The sequence below is a fragment of the Chelonia mydas genome, chromosome 2, assembly GCF_015237465.2.
Source record: "Chelonia mydas isolate rCheMyd1 chromosome 2, rCheMyd1.pri.v2, whole genome shotgun sequence".
Taxonomy (NCBI): Eukaryota; Metazoa; Chordata; order Testudines; family Cheloniidae; genus Chelonia; species Chelonia mydas.
This window is the reverse complement of record NC_057850.1, coordinates 254,358,279-254,372,237: the sequence shown is the minus strand read 5'-3', so window position 1 is coordinate 254,372,237 and position 13,959 is coordinate 254,358,279. Positions and strand designations below refer to the sequence as shown.

The 13,959-nt window shown below is 46.4% G+C and overlaps 1 protein-coding gene across 3 annotated transcripts in view; it reads left to right on the top strand.

Annotated features, from left to right (window-relative positions):
- The window catches only part of GUK1 (guanylate kinase 1), a 54,380-nt gene that overhangs the window by 37,408 nt on the left and 3,013 nt on the right, over nucleotides 1–13,959 (top strand). For all 3 annotated transcript variants that reach the window (XM_037891241.2, XM_037891239.2, XM_037891240.2), the window contains 4 exons: nucleotides 814–855; nucleotides 2,471–2,567; nucleotides 11,502–11,640; nucleotides 13,156–13,240. In XM_037891241.2, the coding sequence (XP_037747169.1) occupies nucleotides 814–855; nucleotides 2,471–2,567; nucleotides 11,502–11,640; nucleotides 13,156–13,240 (363 nt within the window). The remainder of the gene's footprint in view (nucleotides 1–813; nucleotides 856–2,470; nucleotides 2,568–11,501; nucleotides 11,641–13,155; nucleotides 13,241–13,959) is intronic.

Below are 13,959 nucleotides of genomic sequence, written 5' to 3'. Positions count from 1 at the left end.
GCAGGCTGGGCAGCTCCTCCAGGCTCTGGTTGGCATCGGGAGTCGGCAGGTCAGGCCAGTCCTCGGGTCCACTGTAAGTCGTCGCAACCGGGAGCTAGGCCGGAGGTGTCTGGCCTCTCCACCAGCTGCCTCCCAAATGAGCTCTGGGGTCGGGCTTTTATACTTCCTGTCCTGCGCCATGACCTCTGGGGGACTTCCTGTCCTCCACCCACTCTGGTGTCAAGAGGGGCTCGTCCCTCTCCAGGGCGGCGGGGAACCATACGGCCTCACTACAATACCCTAAGGGCTTGTCTACACAGGAGATTATTGCACAGTTAACTAGGATGTGAATTTAAAGCACAGTAGCTACTCCACACTGACTCTGTCAGACAGTTTATCTTAATGCACTGCTGAAGTTTATTAAGCTAATGAGCACAAGGCATTCTTAGTGCACAGTAAGAATGTTTACGTGGGAAGACAGAGCAGAGTAGCTAATGCGGGTTTTTTCCCTGCATAGACAAGCCCTAAGTGATTGTGCTGGAACAAGGAATTGTATCTGAGTCTCACAAGTCCCAAGCTAGCACCCTAACCACTGGACCATCCTTCCCCTCTACAAGCAATAATTGAATCATCTAATAATACCTGCTTAAAGCAACTAGAAACAAGTGATGCAAATTGGGTCCAGAAACTTTGATCAGATTAAAAAGAGAATCAAATTACCAAGTGATCGAATTGAAGCCTGTGTATGCTGCTGAGTAAGTGGCTTTGTATTGCTTTTACATTATTTTATTTTTGGGTGAACTACAAAATTACAAAGATTGTGTTTGCTTACAGATACCACAAGGCAACCAAGAGTCGGAGAAGTGAATGGCAAAGGTCAGTGTATTGCACTTGTGTGTATTGTCAGATTAGGCAGGGCTACTGCTCTGAGAATTCTGGATGGCGTTTCCTGCTATATAAAAGCTTGCAGAACCTGAGAGGAGTAGCCAGTTTTGCTGGTAGACAATGAAGAGCAAACAAGGCTTGTAACCAATAGATAAGTACATGTTTGAGCAAGTTTTGTTGTTTATGGGCACGTTGCGTGACAGTTCAGTTGTGGGGAATCAGACCTTATTTACTTAGCATTTATGGAGTGTATTTACTTAGTACGGGTCCAGTAACAGTGTTTTACACTTACATAGGACTTTCATTCTGAATGATCCCAAAGGGTCTTATAAACTGAAGATACAAACTATACACAGGGATCACTTCACCTTCAAATGAAATGCAGCTGCCACTGTTGTAGGAGGTAGCAGCTGTGTAATAGCACACAGCAACCTTACACAACAGTTTAGGACAGGATGTGCCGAAGTGCTGAGTACTCAGCAGCTCTGATTAACTTCAATGGGAGTTGCTGGGTGCTCAAACCTTTTGAAAATTAGGCCACTTAATTTAGGTACCTACCAGAGGATTTAAGAGTGAAACTCTAGACACCCAGTTTTGAAAATCTAGATCTTAAAGTATTAGAGGGGTAGCTGTGTTAGTCTGGATCTGTGAAATCAGCAAAGAGTCCTGTGGCACTTTCTAGACTAACAGACGTATTGGAACATAAGCTTTTGTGGGTGAATACCCACTTCTTCAGATGCATGCATCTAAAGAAGTGGGTATTTACCCACAAAAGCTTATGCTCCAATACGTCTGTTAGTCTAGAGGTGCCATAGATCTTAAAGGCCACTGCTAATCGTAAGGCTCTGGATTTCATCCCTGATCCAAGAGACCTTGCCTCCAGTAGCACAGAATAGAACCCGGAGCCCCTCCCAAAAAGCATTCTAGGGCCATTGTTTTACTACTGACTTGGAGGGAACCGTGTAATTTAATTCAATTGCCAGAGCAACTGAGGTTTAAATGCAGCGACATTAGAGTCAACCCAGCACCAAAAAGCATCTGAAATGTCTTACTGGTGCCTTTATGCCTGGATAGCTCAAAAAGGTCCACATGAGATTTGTACCTACTTTCCCCAAGGAAAGTTTACCTTTCAACTAAGAATAAGAAATTTCAGCCGGGGTGGGGACCAGGGGACACAATAAGCTTCTAAAAATAGGCACTTAGCCTGAAATGACTTCTCATCTACTACTGTAGTGTGTTGTAAGCAGGGCACTGTAATGAGAGAGGTCACTGGAGATCTGGAGAATAGAAGAGGCAACGTAAACAGCAGCGACAGTATATCTGGCCAATTATTAAAGATGTATTGGAAATAACTACATACCACGAGCCAGGTTCGGGGATCCGTTGTGTTTCTGATTGTGGTAACCAAGGGCCAAATTTTTAAATTTGAGTGCCTGAAAACTAGGCACCTAAATAAGCACTTAGTTGCCTAACATAAGCATTTAGGTACTTCAGTATATTTTAAGTCCCCAAATGTGCACGCTTGGCCCTGAGCCTTTATCTTGTTCTAAGTCAGATGAAAGCTGCACATTGATATAGATTTGTTTTTCAATATTGCTGGATCTAGAGTACCACTTTGTGACCAGAGAACAAATGCAGAAAGAAATTGATGCTGGCGAATTCATTGAGCATGCGGAGTTCTCTGGAAACATGTATGGAACAAGGTATGTAACTGTTACGCTCTATCCAATAGCTCATGTGGACTGCGGATTGACATTTACTGGCTACTTGTGTTCTGCCCTGAGATGATGGGGAAATATTTTAACATGCCATGACACTATTCTCTCCCTAGTCTAAGCTTTTCACTCTGGCAGCATGTCTGCTATTAATTTTATTCTGTCACTAGTAATTGGTGACATTCACCCTTGTGCAAAAGGTGAGTATCGGGCGTGTGCAACACTCAAATTTTGCTTAAGCCCCAAGGTGTGAGTGCAAGATGGTTCATAGTGCTCATGCTGGCCCTTCACAGAGGTGAAATTTCACTCATACAGAATGTTTACAGTGCTCTCCATCTTCAAAGTGCTCTACAAAGATTAATTAAACAAAGTGGGACTTAGATTCTGCATTCACTCCCTGTGTTATCCAATGGCCTGAGTGTGATCAGATCAGTGGCGAAAGGAAGTGACACATGCCTCAGTCTGGTACAGTAACACTTACAAATTAATAAATTCTCTCTGGTGTTGGCACCCTGTGATTAGGATTAAAGTGTAAAGTGGATTTTAAAATAGCATTGCTACTGGCATAAAAGTGATCATCAGTGAAACACTAATTAAGCTGCAATATAAATTTAAAAGTCAGATATCTTACATAATACAAAATTTCTGACAATTATTACAGCACAGATTAGATCTGAATGGCAAAAATAAAATACGTTCAATTGTTTACTAAGATATCAAATCAATAATAGAATGAGTTGATTTTAAAATTGCAAATACCTTTTAAGGGTGAACTGAAATGCTTTAAAAATAAATGCAAAAAACGTCTAAATTTCCAAAATGACTAGTGATTTGGAGGGCTGAACTTGACAGTTTAAGGAGACCTGTCTTCTAGAGATTGGGTGTTCAGCATGTTCTGAAAATCAGGCCCCTTTAAGGTGTCTCAATAATTGGGGCAACCAAAATCACACATCCCTTTTAAAAATTAGTCCTAAGATTCTGAGTGATCAGACTGCATTATCAGAATATAAAATTACAGATCAATACATTTTAAAACAAAACAAATGAAAATGATTTTCTCTCACTTTACAGTATCTGCCTACACTTCAGTTCTAGTTTCTGTGTCTCTTGAAAGATTAGACATTATTTCACTAAAGCAACATAAGGAAGGCAGCTTCCTGCTTTACTCTAGCTTTTCTGATGTCATTGGCTTGCACAGGAGGAACACGTAATCTTGACCTTCGATCTCAGCCGTTAGAAACCTTCCAACTCACCTTGAAGGAGAAACCAATTTCAAGCCTCTTGAATCCATGGATTCAATCTGCTAGGGAGAGTTTGCCTTTGAACAGGATTTTCTCTTTAATCCAGGAAGCCCCTCTTCTGGGATATCTCTCAGGGGGCAAGTTGAGCTTACCAGCCCCAAATGGCAATGGCTGCTGTTTGGTCAGGAGAGTATAACGCAAACTCCTCTGCCTGGGGAGGCATTGGGCATGGGCCAGACAAAGATGTGGCACTCAGTTGGGTGTGATCGGTGTCAACTTTTAGGACCCTATCTGCTCATACATGAGTTACCAACTAAAGATTAAAAGACAAATGTCATTACAGAGTGAAATGCAGAGTTTATTTTTTGCTCTTTTATGTCAGTTTAACTCTTTTCTGGGTAAAATAGGAAGGAGAAGGGGAACAGTGGAGAAAGAACTGGGGAAAAGATAGTGAGTTGAACAGGGATGGGCAAGAAGAGCAGGAGAAGCCAGTGAAACAGGAGTTCTGTTTCCTCCCCTCTGTGGAGGAGATGGTTGTGAAGAGATCTGACTGTGCCACCGTGTTCTGCCATCCCGTTTCGATCTCCAGCACTAGCGCAGTTGCACATTCAGTACTTTTCTGGAAGAATTCAGTGGCCAGATGTTAGTTAGGGACTAGCTGTGGCTCTTCCCTCTGAGTCCGAGCCCCAGCCCAATGATAGGGGTGCTGTGCTGAAACAAAATGGAGGGCCTTTCTGTTTGTGGTTCTTAATGATCTCAAGGCATTTTTTCTATGGTTAGAGGTGGGTCTCTGGCTGAATTCCCACTCTGGTAACACATCTTGGCTACTTATGTGTCCTCTGCAGTTTCAGGTAGATCAGTGGTTCTCCATTTTTTTGGGCTCAGGACCCATTTGTAAATTTTTACGGCCTGTCACGACCCAGTGAATAGTCTGGAGGTGGAGGTCCAGGGGTGGTTTTGGTTGGATCCTGCCCCTGGGGGGAGGTCAACGGGTGGTTGGGTCCTGTCAGTCACTCACCCCACAGTGGTGGCTCCTGTGCTATGGGGCTGGCAAGGCATGGCTGTCATCTTCGGGTGTTGCAACTTATGGGGTTGCAGCATCGCTCAGGTTTGGCCTCGCCCTTCTTGACTGGACCAAATTTGTGGGAATGGAGCTGTGACCTGGCTCATGGGGTTGCAGTGCCACTCACTCAAAGTTAGCCCACCTGGACTCCCGTTGTCATGATGGCTGGGCTAACCCTGAGTGGTGCTGGGACACCAGAGGTTGCAATACCTGGATCAGGGAGGCAAGCCCAGCCAGCCCCGTGGGACAGGAGCTGCCATGCGACCCTTTGAAACATTCTGATGATCCAATTTTGGGTCTGGACCGACAGGTTAAGAAACCCTGAGTTAAACTAAGTATTCTTCCCTTCCTGTCCTAATCTGTTTACATCACGTTAATATGCACTACTATACAGCTAGTCATGGTGCACCCCAGAGGCAACTGCATCTTAGCAGTGGGGAAGTGTGTCCTGTATGTACGCTATATCGGTGTGTGTTTAGGCACACTTCAGAATCAAAGGTGCTTTGTAGTAGTAACACATTTCCCCTCAGGTTTTCCCAGCATAGAGACTAAGGTTTGTTTTCTCCATTTCCCCCCAAAATGCTCCAGACATGATCCATCAGACTATTTAGGGCTGGGTCCTAAGCGGTACTGAGCACCCACAGTTTTCATTGCAGTTACCGTTGCTCAGGACCCGGCATGTCCTAGAAGTGCTAAGCTATGTTACTGTTCGTTGTTGTGCTGCAGGAGCATCTAGGAACCCCAGTCCTGGAGCAGGACCCTGTTGTGTTAGGTGCTGTACAAATACAGAATATAACTCCGGCAAAGCCTGCGTCTGATATCTGAATGACGGCATACCAGGAACTGCTACTGCAGAATGGGGCTGTTCACAGCTGGGTTGAGCACAGGCCTTTTCATCCAACGACTGTGAATGTGACTCAGTCCTGGGATCATTAAACTTGACCAAGAGCAATGTAAGGGCTACCTCCTTCTCTAGAATACTTCCATTCCTTCCCGCTAGTTTTCTTGGAGATTTAAAATCATCTAGTGGCAACCTTTGTATAGACATAAACTTATTTCCAAACTATTCCCATCCCTTCAGAAACAGCTCAGGCTTCAGTGCAGACCTAGGGCCAAATTCAAGCCTGGTGGAAGCGAGTGCAACTTTGTTGATTTCGTCCACTGAGCTGCTTATGCAGAATCTGAATTTTCCCCTTCATCTTTTCTCCCTAGATACCGCCACCCTTTATGCACTCTGCTTTGCCCATCTGTATACATTAAGGAGAAGATATTTTAAGTCCGACAGCTGCTTTGCTTTACCAGATATTTGTAGGTTCATTTCTAGTGCACACCTTTGGCCATCTTATGAATGCAAGGATTGCCAAGTACTGAAATACGCGACTATACTTACCTCACCTAGTCTGGTGATTAGTCTGTCTCCAACAACTGCTAATGCTGTGCCATGGATACAAGCTTCTTCCTTCCCCATGTCCTACTGGCTTATGCCCTGAAACATGCTGATGCCATTCTTCATATAATATTGTACATTTCTAGAACACCTTTAATCCCAAAGCAATAAAATCAATACTGAAACGCAGCCTTCTTTGAGCTGCAGCCAACTGGTGCATACACCATGCTGGCAGGGAAAGGAAATGTTAACTGAGGAAATCAGGAAAAACCTCAAGGCTTACTAAAAAGTGTGGTAGAAGAAAACAGAGGATTTAAGGCCATATCCAAGAGATCTAATCCTTTCATGACTGAAAGCTTTTTCCAAGACATTTTGGTGATGGGAAAGATATAAGAACCTGAACCAAAGAGAAATTAACTTACTCCAGGAGGCGTCAGTCATTTTGAAAAACAAACTCATCCACAAACACCGCTTCTCTGACCAGAAGGGTTAAGATTTTTCAGACTAATGGTTCTGGATGCTTAATTGGAGACCACTTAAAGGAGCCTGTGTTCCAGAAAGTGCTGAGCACCCACTCTCTGAGAATCAGGCCCCTATTAGATGCCTCAAGATAGGCACCCAAACTCAGTAGTCCCTTTGGAGAACCTTGACCAAGATCTTTGCTGAGTGTGTGCATCCCACTCTAGGGTCCAGTAATGTGAGGTGCTGAGAAATCACTAGGAGTGGAAGAGGCAGTACCTTAGGCATCTCGTGTGCTTAAATCTGAGGATGAGGGGGGAAAGCATCTCTGCATGGTTAGCGTTAGAGCAATTTTTGTGGATTTGTGACAGAAAGCAGTCTAAGCCATAGCTCTAGTTGCTAACATCTTCCGCAGTTTGGGGAGGAAGAAAGGAGAGCTGCAATCCAGCACAGTCAGTGAGATCGACATGCAAGGCAAGCTCGTAGATCTCCGTGTTTGTATAGTGTGCAGCAATGATGATAAGGTGGATTTAAAGGCTTTAGGGCAGGATTAATGTGGAAATCCCAAGAATAACTTTGAAAACCGGGACTCGCGTCACCTGCTGCAGCAGGATGGGTCTTGCTCGCGTCACCTGCTGCAGCAGGATGGGTCTTGTTAAATCCGTTCCTAACTCCAGCTTTCTGCTCCAATTTGTTAAAACAATTCTGGGAAGAGAAAGTGTCCTCCTTTTCCATCTGTCCTAGGTATTTGTCTGGCCCCCATCACCGTAGCACCTCACCATCTTTAATGTATCCTCACTGCATCCCTGGCTATTATCCCTATTTTGCAGGTAGGGAACTGAGGCACAGAGGGGCCAGATGGCTTGCCCAAGGTCACACAAGAAGTCTGTGTTGCAGCAGGGAGTTGAACCCAGGTCTTGCAAGTCCCAGGTTAGCACCCTCACCACTGGGCCATTCTTCCTCTCCATTTACCGAACAGGAGCTTGTTTTGCCTGTGTGTGCCTGTGATCGGTACGTGTGGCTTGAAGTTAGACTTCTGGATGTGAGGTCTGTCGTTCTGAAATCATGGCAGTAATCACTGCAAACCTGTAAAAAGGAAACAGTTAACTCTCTCTCTCTCCTCTCTTCCACCATTCCCTAGCTGGTACAACACCTCACAGTTCCTTCGGCCTGAGATGGGGTTTGTCCTCCAGGCTTAAGCTTAGGTGGAGCTATACAGTGCTGCTCCCTCCATCTCTGTGACGTGGGGCAGGTATGACTGGAAAGTGCTGGGGGAAAGGGAACTGAAAGAAGAAGTGGGGGAGAGAACTGGGTGGGAGTTAGTGGGAGAAATGAGCAGGGCAAAGGAGAAATATAATACCCAAGTAAAATGAGACACAGGAAGAGGAGGTGGAAAGGGTTGGGGGGAGAGCAAGGGGAAAACAAACAGGAAACAGATGATGATTTAAAAAAAGTGCTCTTGTATAGCACTCTTCCATCCATAGATCTCAAAGAGCAGTCCCAAGAAGATTGGAATCATTATCCTCATTTTGAGATGGGGAAACTGAGGTGTAGAGGGAAGAAATGTGTTCCCAACAGTCACCCCGCAGGCCCGTGTCAGAGCTCAGTGTAGAACCCAAGACTTCCGAGTCCCACTCCAGTGCTCTAGCCATAGCCAGCACGCTGACAGGTAGGGAACACCGTGGTGGAGAATCCCAGGTGCAGATTGGTTAGAGGTGGGGTCCTCCAATCAAAGAAAGTTGGGAACCACAGCGCTAATGGGTTTCACTGCTCCCATCAGTGGAATCAGAGCTCATCTAGGGAGACCTTGCTTCCACCACGATATCCTTGGCTTAGGGGGACACCCCAGCTCAGGAAACAGGATTCCCTAGGAATCATGCCCCACACCTGGCTGGAGTGAGCTCACCTCATCAATCCTGCTGTGGGCAGCCATGGCGTCACTGTCCTAATTGGCTGCTATCCTTCAGGTGTTGTGGCAGAAGAGGGTCTTGGGAGAGGAGGAGGTGATAGGGACTGAGCAGATCCGTTCAGGGAGATGCCCCACGTGTAGGAGGCACACACACATTGGTAGGAGGAGTGGACAGATGGGCTGGCAATCCATGGTAGCAGTAACCCAGGTAAGGAAGAGTATGATCATTCGCATTCAAACCGTACACCCAGGGAGAGGACGTGAGCAGTACATAGACAATGGGGGGACAAAGCCAAACAGCCACACCCATCCCCTAGAGGTTGTTTAGTCTTATCTTGTCTCTGAAGTGCTATCCTGACAGTTTGGCCATGTAACTGAGAATCAAAATATGGACAGAACATTAGCCAGGTCACCCGTCTACTGAAAGGTCAGTTGGATTTTTTTCAGTCAGGTTCCGTTTAAGTCATGAAGTTCATACGCAGTAAGTGTGTTACTGGTTAGAACTGGGAGAATTATTCTTACTATAACAATTTAGGAGAATATATGCTGCATTCTAGCACACATCTTGTTAGGATTGGTCACTTTTACGTAAAAAGGGTATGCTGTACGGACAGATACTGACAAAAGGAATGTTTGGTCACACACACACACACACACACACACACACACACACACACACACACACACACACACACACACACACACACACACACACACACACACACACACACACACACACACACACACACACTCGCTCATATTAGCAGAGTATATGACAGTCCACACTCAGCTTGTAATCAGATAGCGGACTGGACTAGCGGACTTCTTGAAGTCCCTTCCAGCCCTACATTTCTCTGATTCTATGAGCACCTGTAGGGAGGGCCTGGGATCAGGGTTGGGTGGGGCGAAGGTTCACAAGAGGAGCTACAGCGTAACCTCTGTGGGAGAGTATGGAGGCCTTCTTTAAAGAGCTGCTCTTTCTCTTATCCTCTGTTGCCACCATGTGGCCATTCAATTTAACTAATTTAAACCCTCCATAACCACCTCAAAACATTTTCTCAGGTTTTCTCCTCTTATTCTTTATCATTTGTAGTACATGAGTGCCTAGGAGCCCCAACCATGGACCAGAACCCCATTGCGCTAGGTGCTGTACAAACACAGATGGTCCCTGCCCCAAACAGCTAACACCCATTTATTATAGGATTCAGATTAGTTTTTCTTTATGCATTCAGATAATTGGAGTCACTGCTCTTTAGATGTTAGTTTGTTCTAAGAGGATCATAGAGAGAGTTTGGAGGGAAGGTCAAAGCATATCAGATGCAGCCCACAGTGTGGAAAGCATATGATTATCTTTGCCAGTCCAAAGGAAAAATATTTTAATACTCACCTTCTTAACTTGGTATCTTCCAAGACTGGCAAATCCTATGAAGGGTACTGCACTCTTCAAGAGAATTTATTAGTATGGAAACTTGTGACCTCTTATAGAGAAGTAACCTTGTTCAGTGGCTTTTCCTCCTTAGTCCAAGCATCTGTGATTCATAAGATTCCAGGGCCAGAAGAAGACCGCTGTGATCATCTAGTCTGATCTCCTGTATAACACAGGCCAGAGAACTCCCCCCCCCCCGCCCCCCCCCCCAAAGAATTCCTAGAGCAAATTTTTTAGAAAAAGCATTGTCATGGTTTAAAAATGGTCAGTGGTGAACAATCCATAAAAACCCTTGGTAAATGGTCCCACCAGTTAATTACTTTCACTGGTAAAAATGTATGTCTTATTTACGTTCTGAATTTGTTTAGTTTCAACTTCCAGCCATTGCATCGTGTTCTACCTTACTTTTGATGTTGTCACCCTTCTAGTCCTTCGGGATTTGTATGGGCTTTGGTGTTTGAGCCTTTCCAAAGGAATGATGTCATTGCTAGCCTGTAACTGAGATGCTCTGTGTTTACCTCAGTGGAATGCAATGCCATCTCGTTAGCCATTTCCACACACTTAATTTCTCTTGATGTAGCAATATGCACTTGTAGGAAGCTCTAGGCACCTATATGATTTTGTAAGAATATGTCAAATTCTGTGGTCTCAGCCCACAAAAGCTAATTCTCCAGTGCCCACCATAAAACTCCTCCCTCTTTGACAGCCCCTTGTGAACCATTTCTTCCCTCAGCCCCCCTTTCAGGGCGAGCCTGGGAGAGAATAGCGATGCCTTTCAGCTTGCCCTGTAGGCCAACATATGTGGGCCCTCTTGGAAAAGGGGGTGGAGGAAATCTAGAGTTGGGCACCAGTCACTGAGACGGTCCTGCTATCCACCCCCTCCTGTTGAATCCAAGGAGCTGTGATCAAGTCCCTTGGCAAATTAGAACTGCTACAGTTTTCCATGAGGAGATAGAGGCAACGATTAACGAAATGTGTACAAATAATAATGCCTGGTTGTTATATAGCACTTCTATCTGTAGATCTCAAAACGCTTTCCAAAGGCGGTCAGTATCATCATCCCAATTTTACAGCTGGGGAAGCTGAGGCAGAGAGGGAAAGTGACATGCCCAAGGTCTCCTAGCAGGGTAAGCTAGGAATTGAACGCAGGTCTCCTGAGTCCCCCGCATAGTGCCCTATCCACTAGGCTACACTGCCTCCGTTTCTGAACTTTCCACTTCTAGTTCACTCACCTCCCTCTTGTGACCATGTGGGCGACACCTCTAGGGACGGGGGCTGGGAAATATCAATGCAAAAGAGAACGTCAGTGGTGCAGCATAGCTTGTGAACGGTTCTTAATGCACGAGGAGTAGATAACTAAGATTCCCTGGCTCTCCCTGCATGGCATCCCCACCCCAGTATGTCCAGTAACCAACTTCTTCTCTCCCTTCCCCCCAGTAAAGCTGCGGTGCAGGCCGTGCAGGCACGGAACCAGATCTGCATCCTGGATATCGACTTGCAGGGCGTCAAGAACATTAAGAAAACTGACCTAAAACCCATCTACATCTCTGTCCAGACTCCGTCCATAGAAGTCTTGGTGAGTGAGCCTCCTTTCCCATGTCCTCACTGTGCTCTTACTAGGGGAAAGTTATCTTGGGGTCTTTCCAGCAATAGCAGAAGATGATCCAATTAATGGATGAATTCAGTGAGGTGATGAGAATTTCCTGCCTCTTCTCCATTGATCAATTTACTATATAACCCCAAAATAGGTAATGGCTTTTGATCAAACCTCTGCCTATCCTCTCTCCTCCCTGCTCCTTGTGTCTCATACTCCTCCTCTTGGCTTTGTGCATGCTCATCCTTCTCTTTAAAAGGCTCCATCTCCCATGCTCCTTCCCTTGCGTCTCTCGGATCCTCTTCGTCGTCTGATCTTCCCATCTGCCATGTGTCTCAGCGCCTGCTTGTGCTTGAAGCTGTGTTCATGTTAGTTTGCAAGATCCCTAGGGCATGGCCTGCGTCGGTCCATGTTTAGGAAAGCTTTGTGTTTATGATGCTCTCTAGGGTTATGAGGACTTCAGTATCCTTCTATTACAGTAAATCCTAGTGAGGCTGGTATCATGGGGTAACACCATGGAACTCTTATCTGTGGTCTCACGTGTCCCCATATATTAATGAATGTATCCCCATAGCTTCCCTGTGAGGTTGAGAAGTGTTGTCACCCCAATTTTGTAGGTGGGGAACTGAGACGGGGATAAAAGTGACTCGCCCAAGGTCACACGGGGAGTCTATGAGAGAGTCAGAGATTGAACCCAGATCTCCTGAGTCCCAGTCCAGTGACTCCGACAAGTCATCCTTCCCAGACTTTTTCTTCTGTTTTGTTACCCTAAGTCCATTATGTGAGTGGTGTTCCTCCTTAAGAAGAAGAAAGGCCAGGCAATGAGCTGCTGTCGCAAAGTCAGCTCCAAAGTGTCGCCTAACCGCTGCCATTTATACCTCCGTGGCTGCTCCGTTGGCAGTAGTGTTGCAAGAAGCAGCATAGTCCAGTGGCCTGAGCACAGGGCTGGAAGCCGGGAGCTCCTGAGGTCAAATCCCAGTTTGGACAGATCTGCATCGTGGCCTGGGGCAAGTCACTTAACGGTTTGCTAAAGTGGGGATATACTCCCTTACATCCCATGGTATATGTGAGGCTTTATTGGTCAAGGCCAGTACCCACAGCCGGCCTCTTGATCTATTCCTTCTGGCCAATGGACAGCACGGTGTCACCTGGCTCCAGAAAGAGCCATGTGCCAGGGGAGAGGGGGTTTGAAATGACTTCCTGTTCTCTGCCTGTGGCACATGACGGTCTAGTCTTCTGTGGGCTGTGACGCTTTGGTCTCATTCCAGTTGTTGGCTTTAGTGTATGGGTGCTGGGTGGCGTTGGTGGCCTGTGATCTACAGGAGGTCAGGCTAGACAGTTGGGTGGTCCTTTCTGGCCATAAACGTGATGTCTGTGACTTGGAGCCTTGTGAGGGTGGTTGTGATGGCAGTAATGGGACTTGGGGGCCGGAGCCGACTGTTCTCCTCCAAACGGCGCTTGGAATGTGCATTTACACTTGTCGTCTTTGGGCTGTAGGAAAAGAGACTGCGTGACAGACAGACAGAGTCCGAAGAGAGTCTCCAGAAGCGGCTGAACGCAGCTCGTGTAGACATGGAACTTAGTAAGTACAGGAAGCTCGCACAGACACAACCCCAGCGGGGACTGGGGGTAGGGGGCGGGGGAAGGCACGTCAGAGTTTTTGGCACCTTGTCATACGCAGATGTCTGGCTCCCTGTCTCAGAGGTTTATGGAAGATCCGGCCAGATGAACTGACCATGACTATTTGGCAGCTGGGAGCTAATTGCAGGGGGAAGAGGGGATTCACTGCCCTGGACTGATGAGGAGGAGCGGGGCCATGTCACCACTTAAACTAGCATGGAAATCACAGCTGTAAAGACCTCACAGGCTCCGGGTGTGTTTGTGAGAGAGAACACCTCAGCCTTCCATTGTCTGCGTAAAACCTTAGGCACTAGAAGCGAAAATCCTCCTCTCCGGTCCCTTCCCCCTCCCTCTGAAAGAGCAGGAGCCCTGATTCCCTTCCCTCACCCCTTGGCACAGCACCATGGGAAAGATCCCCTCCCCCTTACAAGCGGGTAGGACCACCTAGCCCCTTCCCACCTCCCCTCACTCCTCCAGACCAGTTCTTCCCATCCTTGGCTTCCACTCCTGTTACATCCTCCCTGCCCCCAGTCCCAGGCATGAGGGGGATGGGGCAGTTCAGTCTCAAAGATGCTACGAGGTACTAGGGCCACTGATGTACTGTTCAGCATTACACTGTTCTTAGTGCTTCAGGGTTTGTGTAGAGTGAGTCGGGCTTGTTGGGGTTTTTGTTGTAGTTTT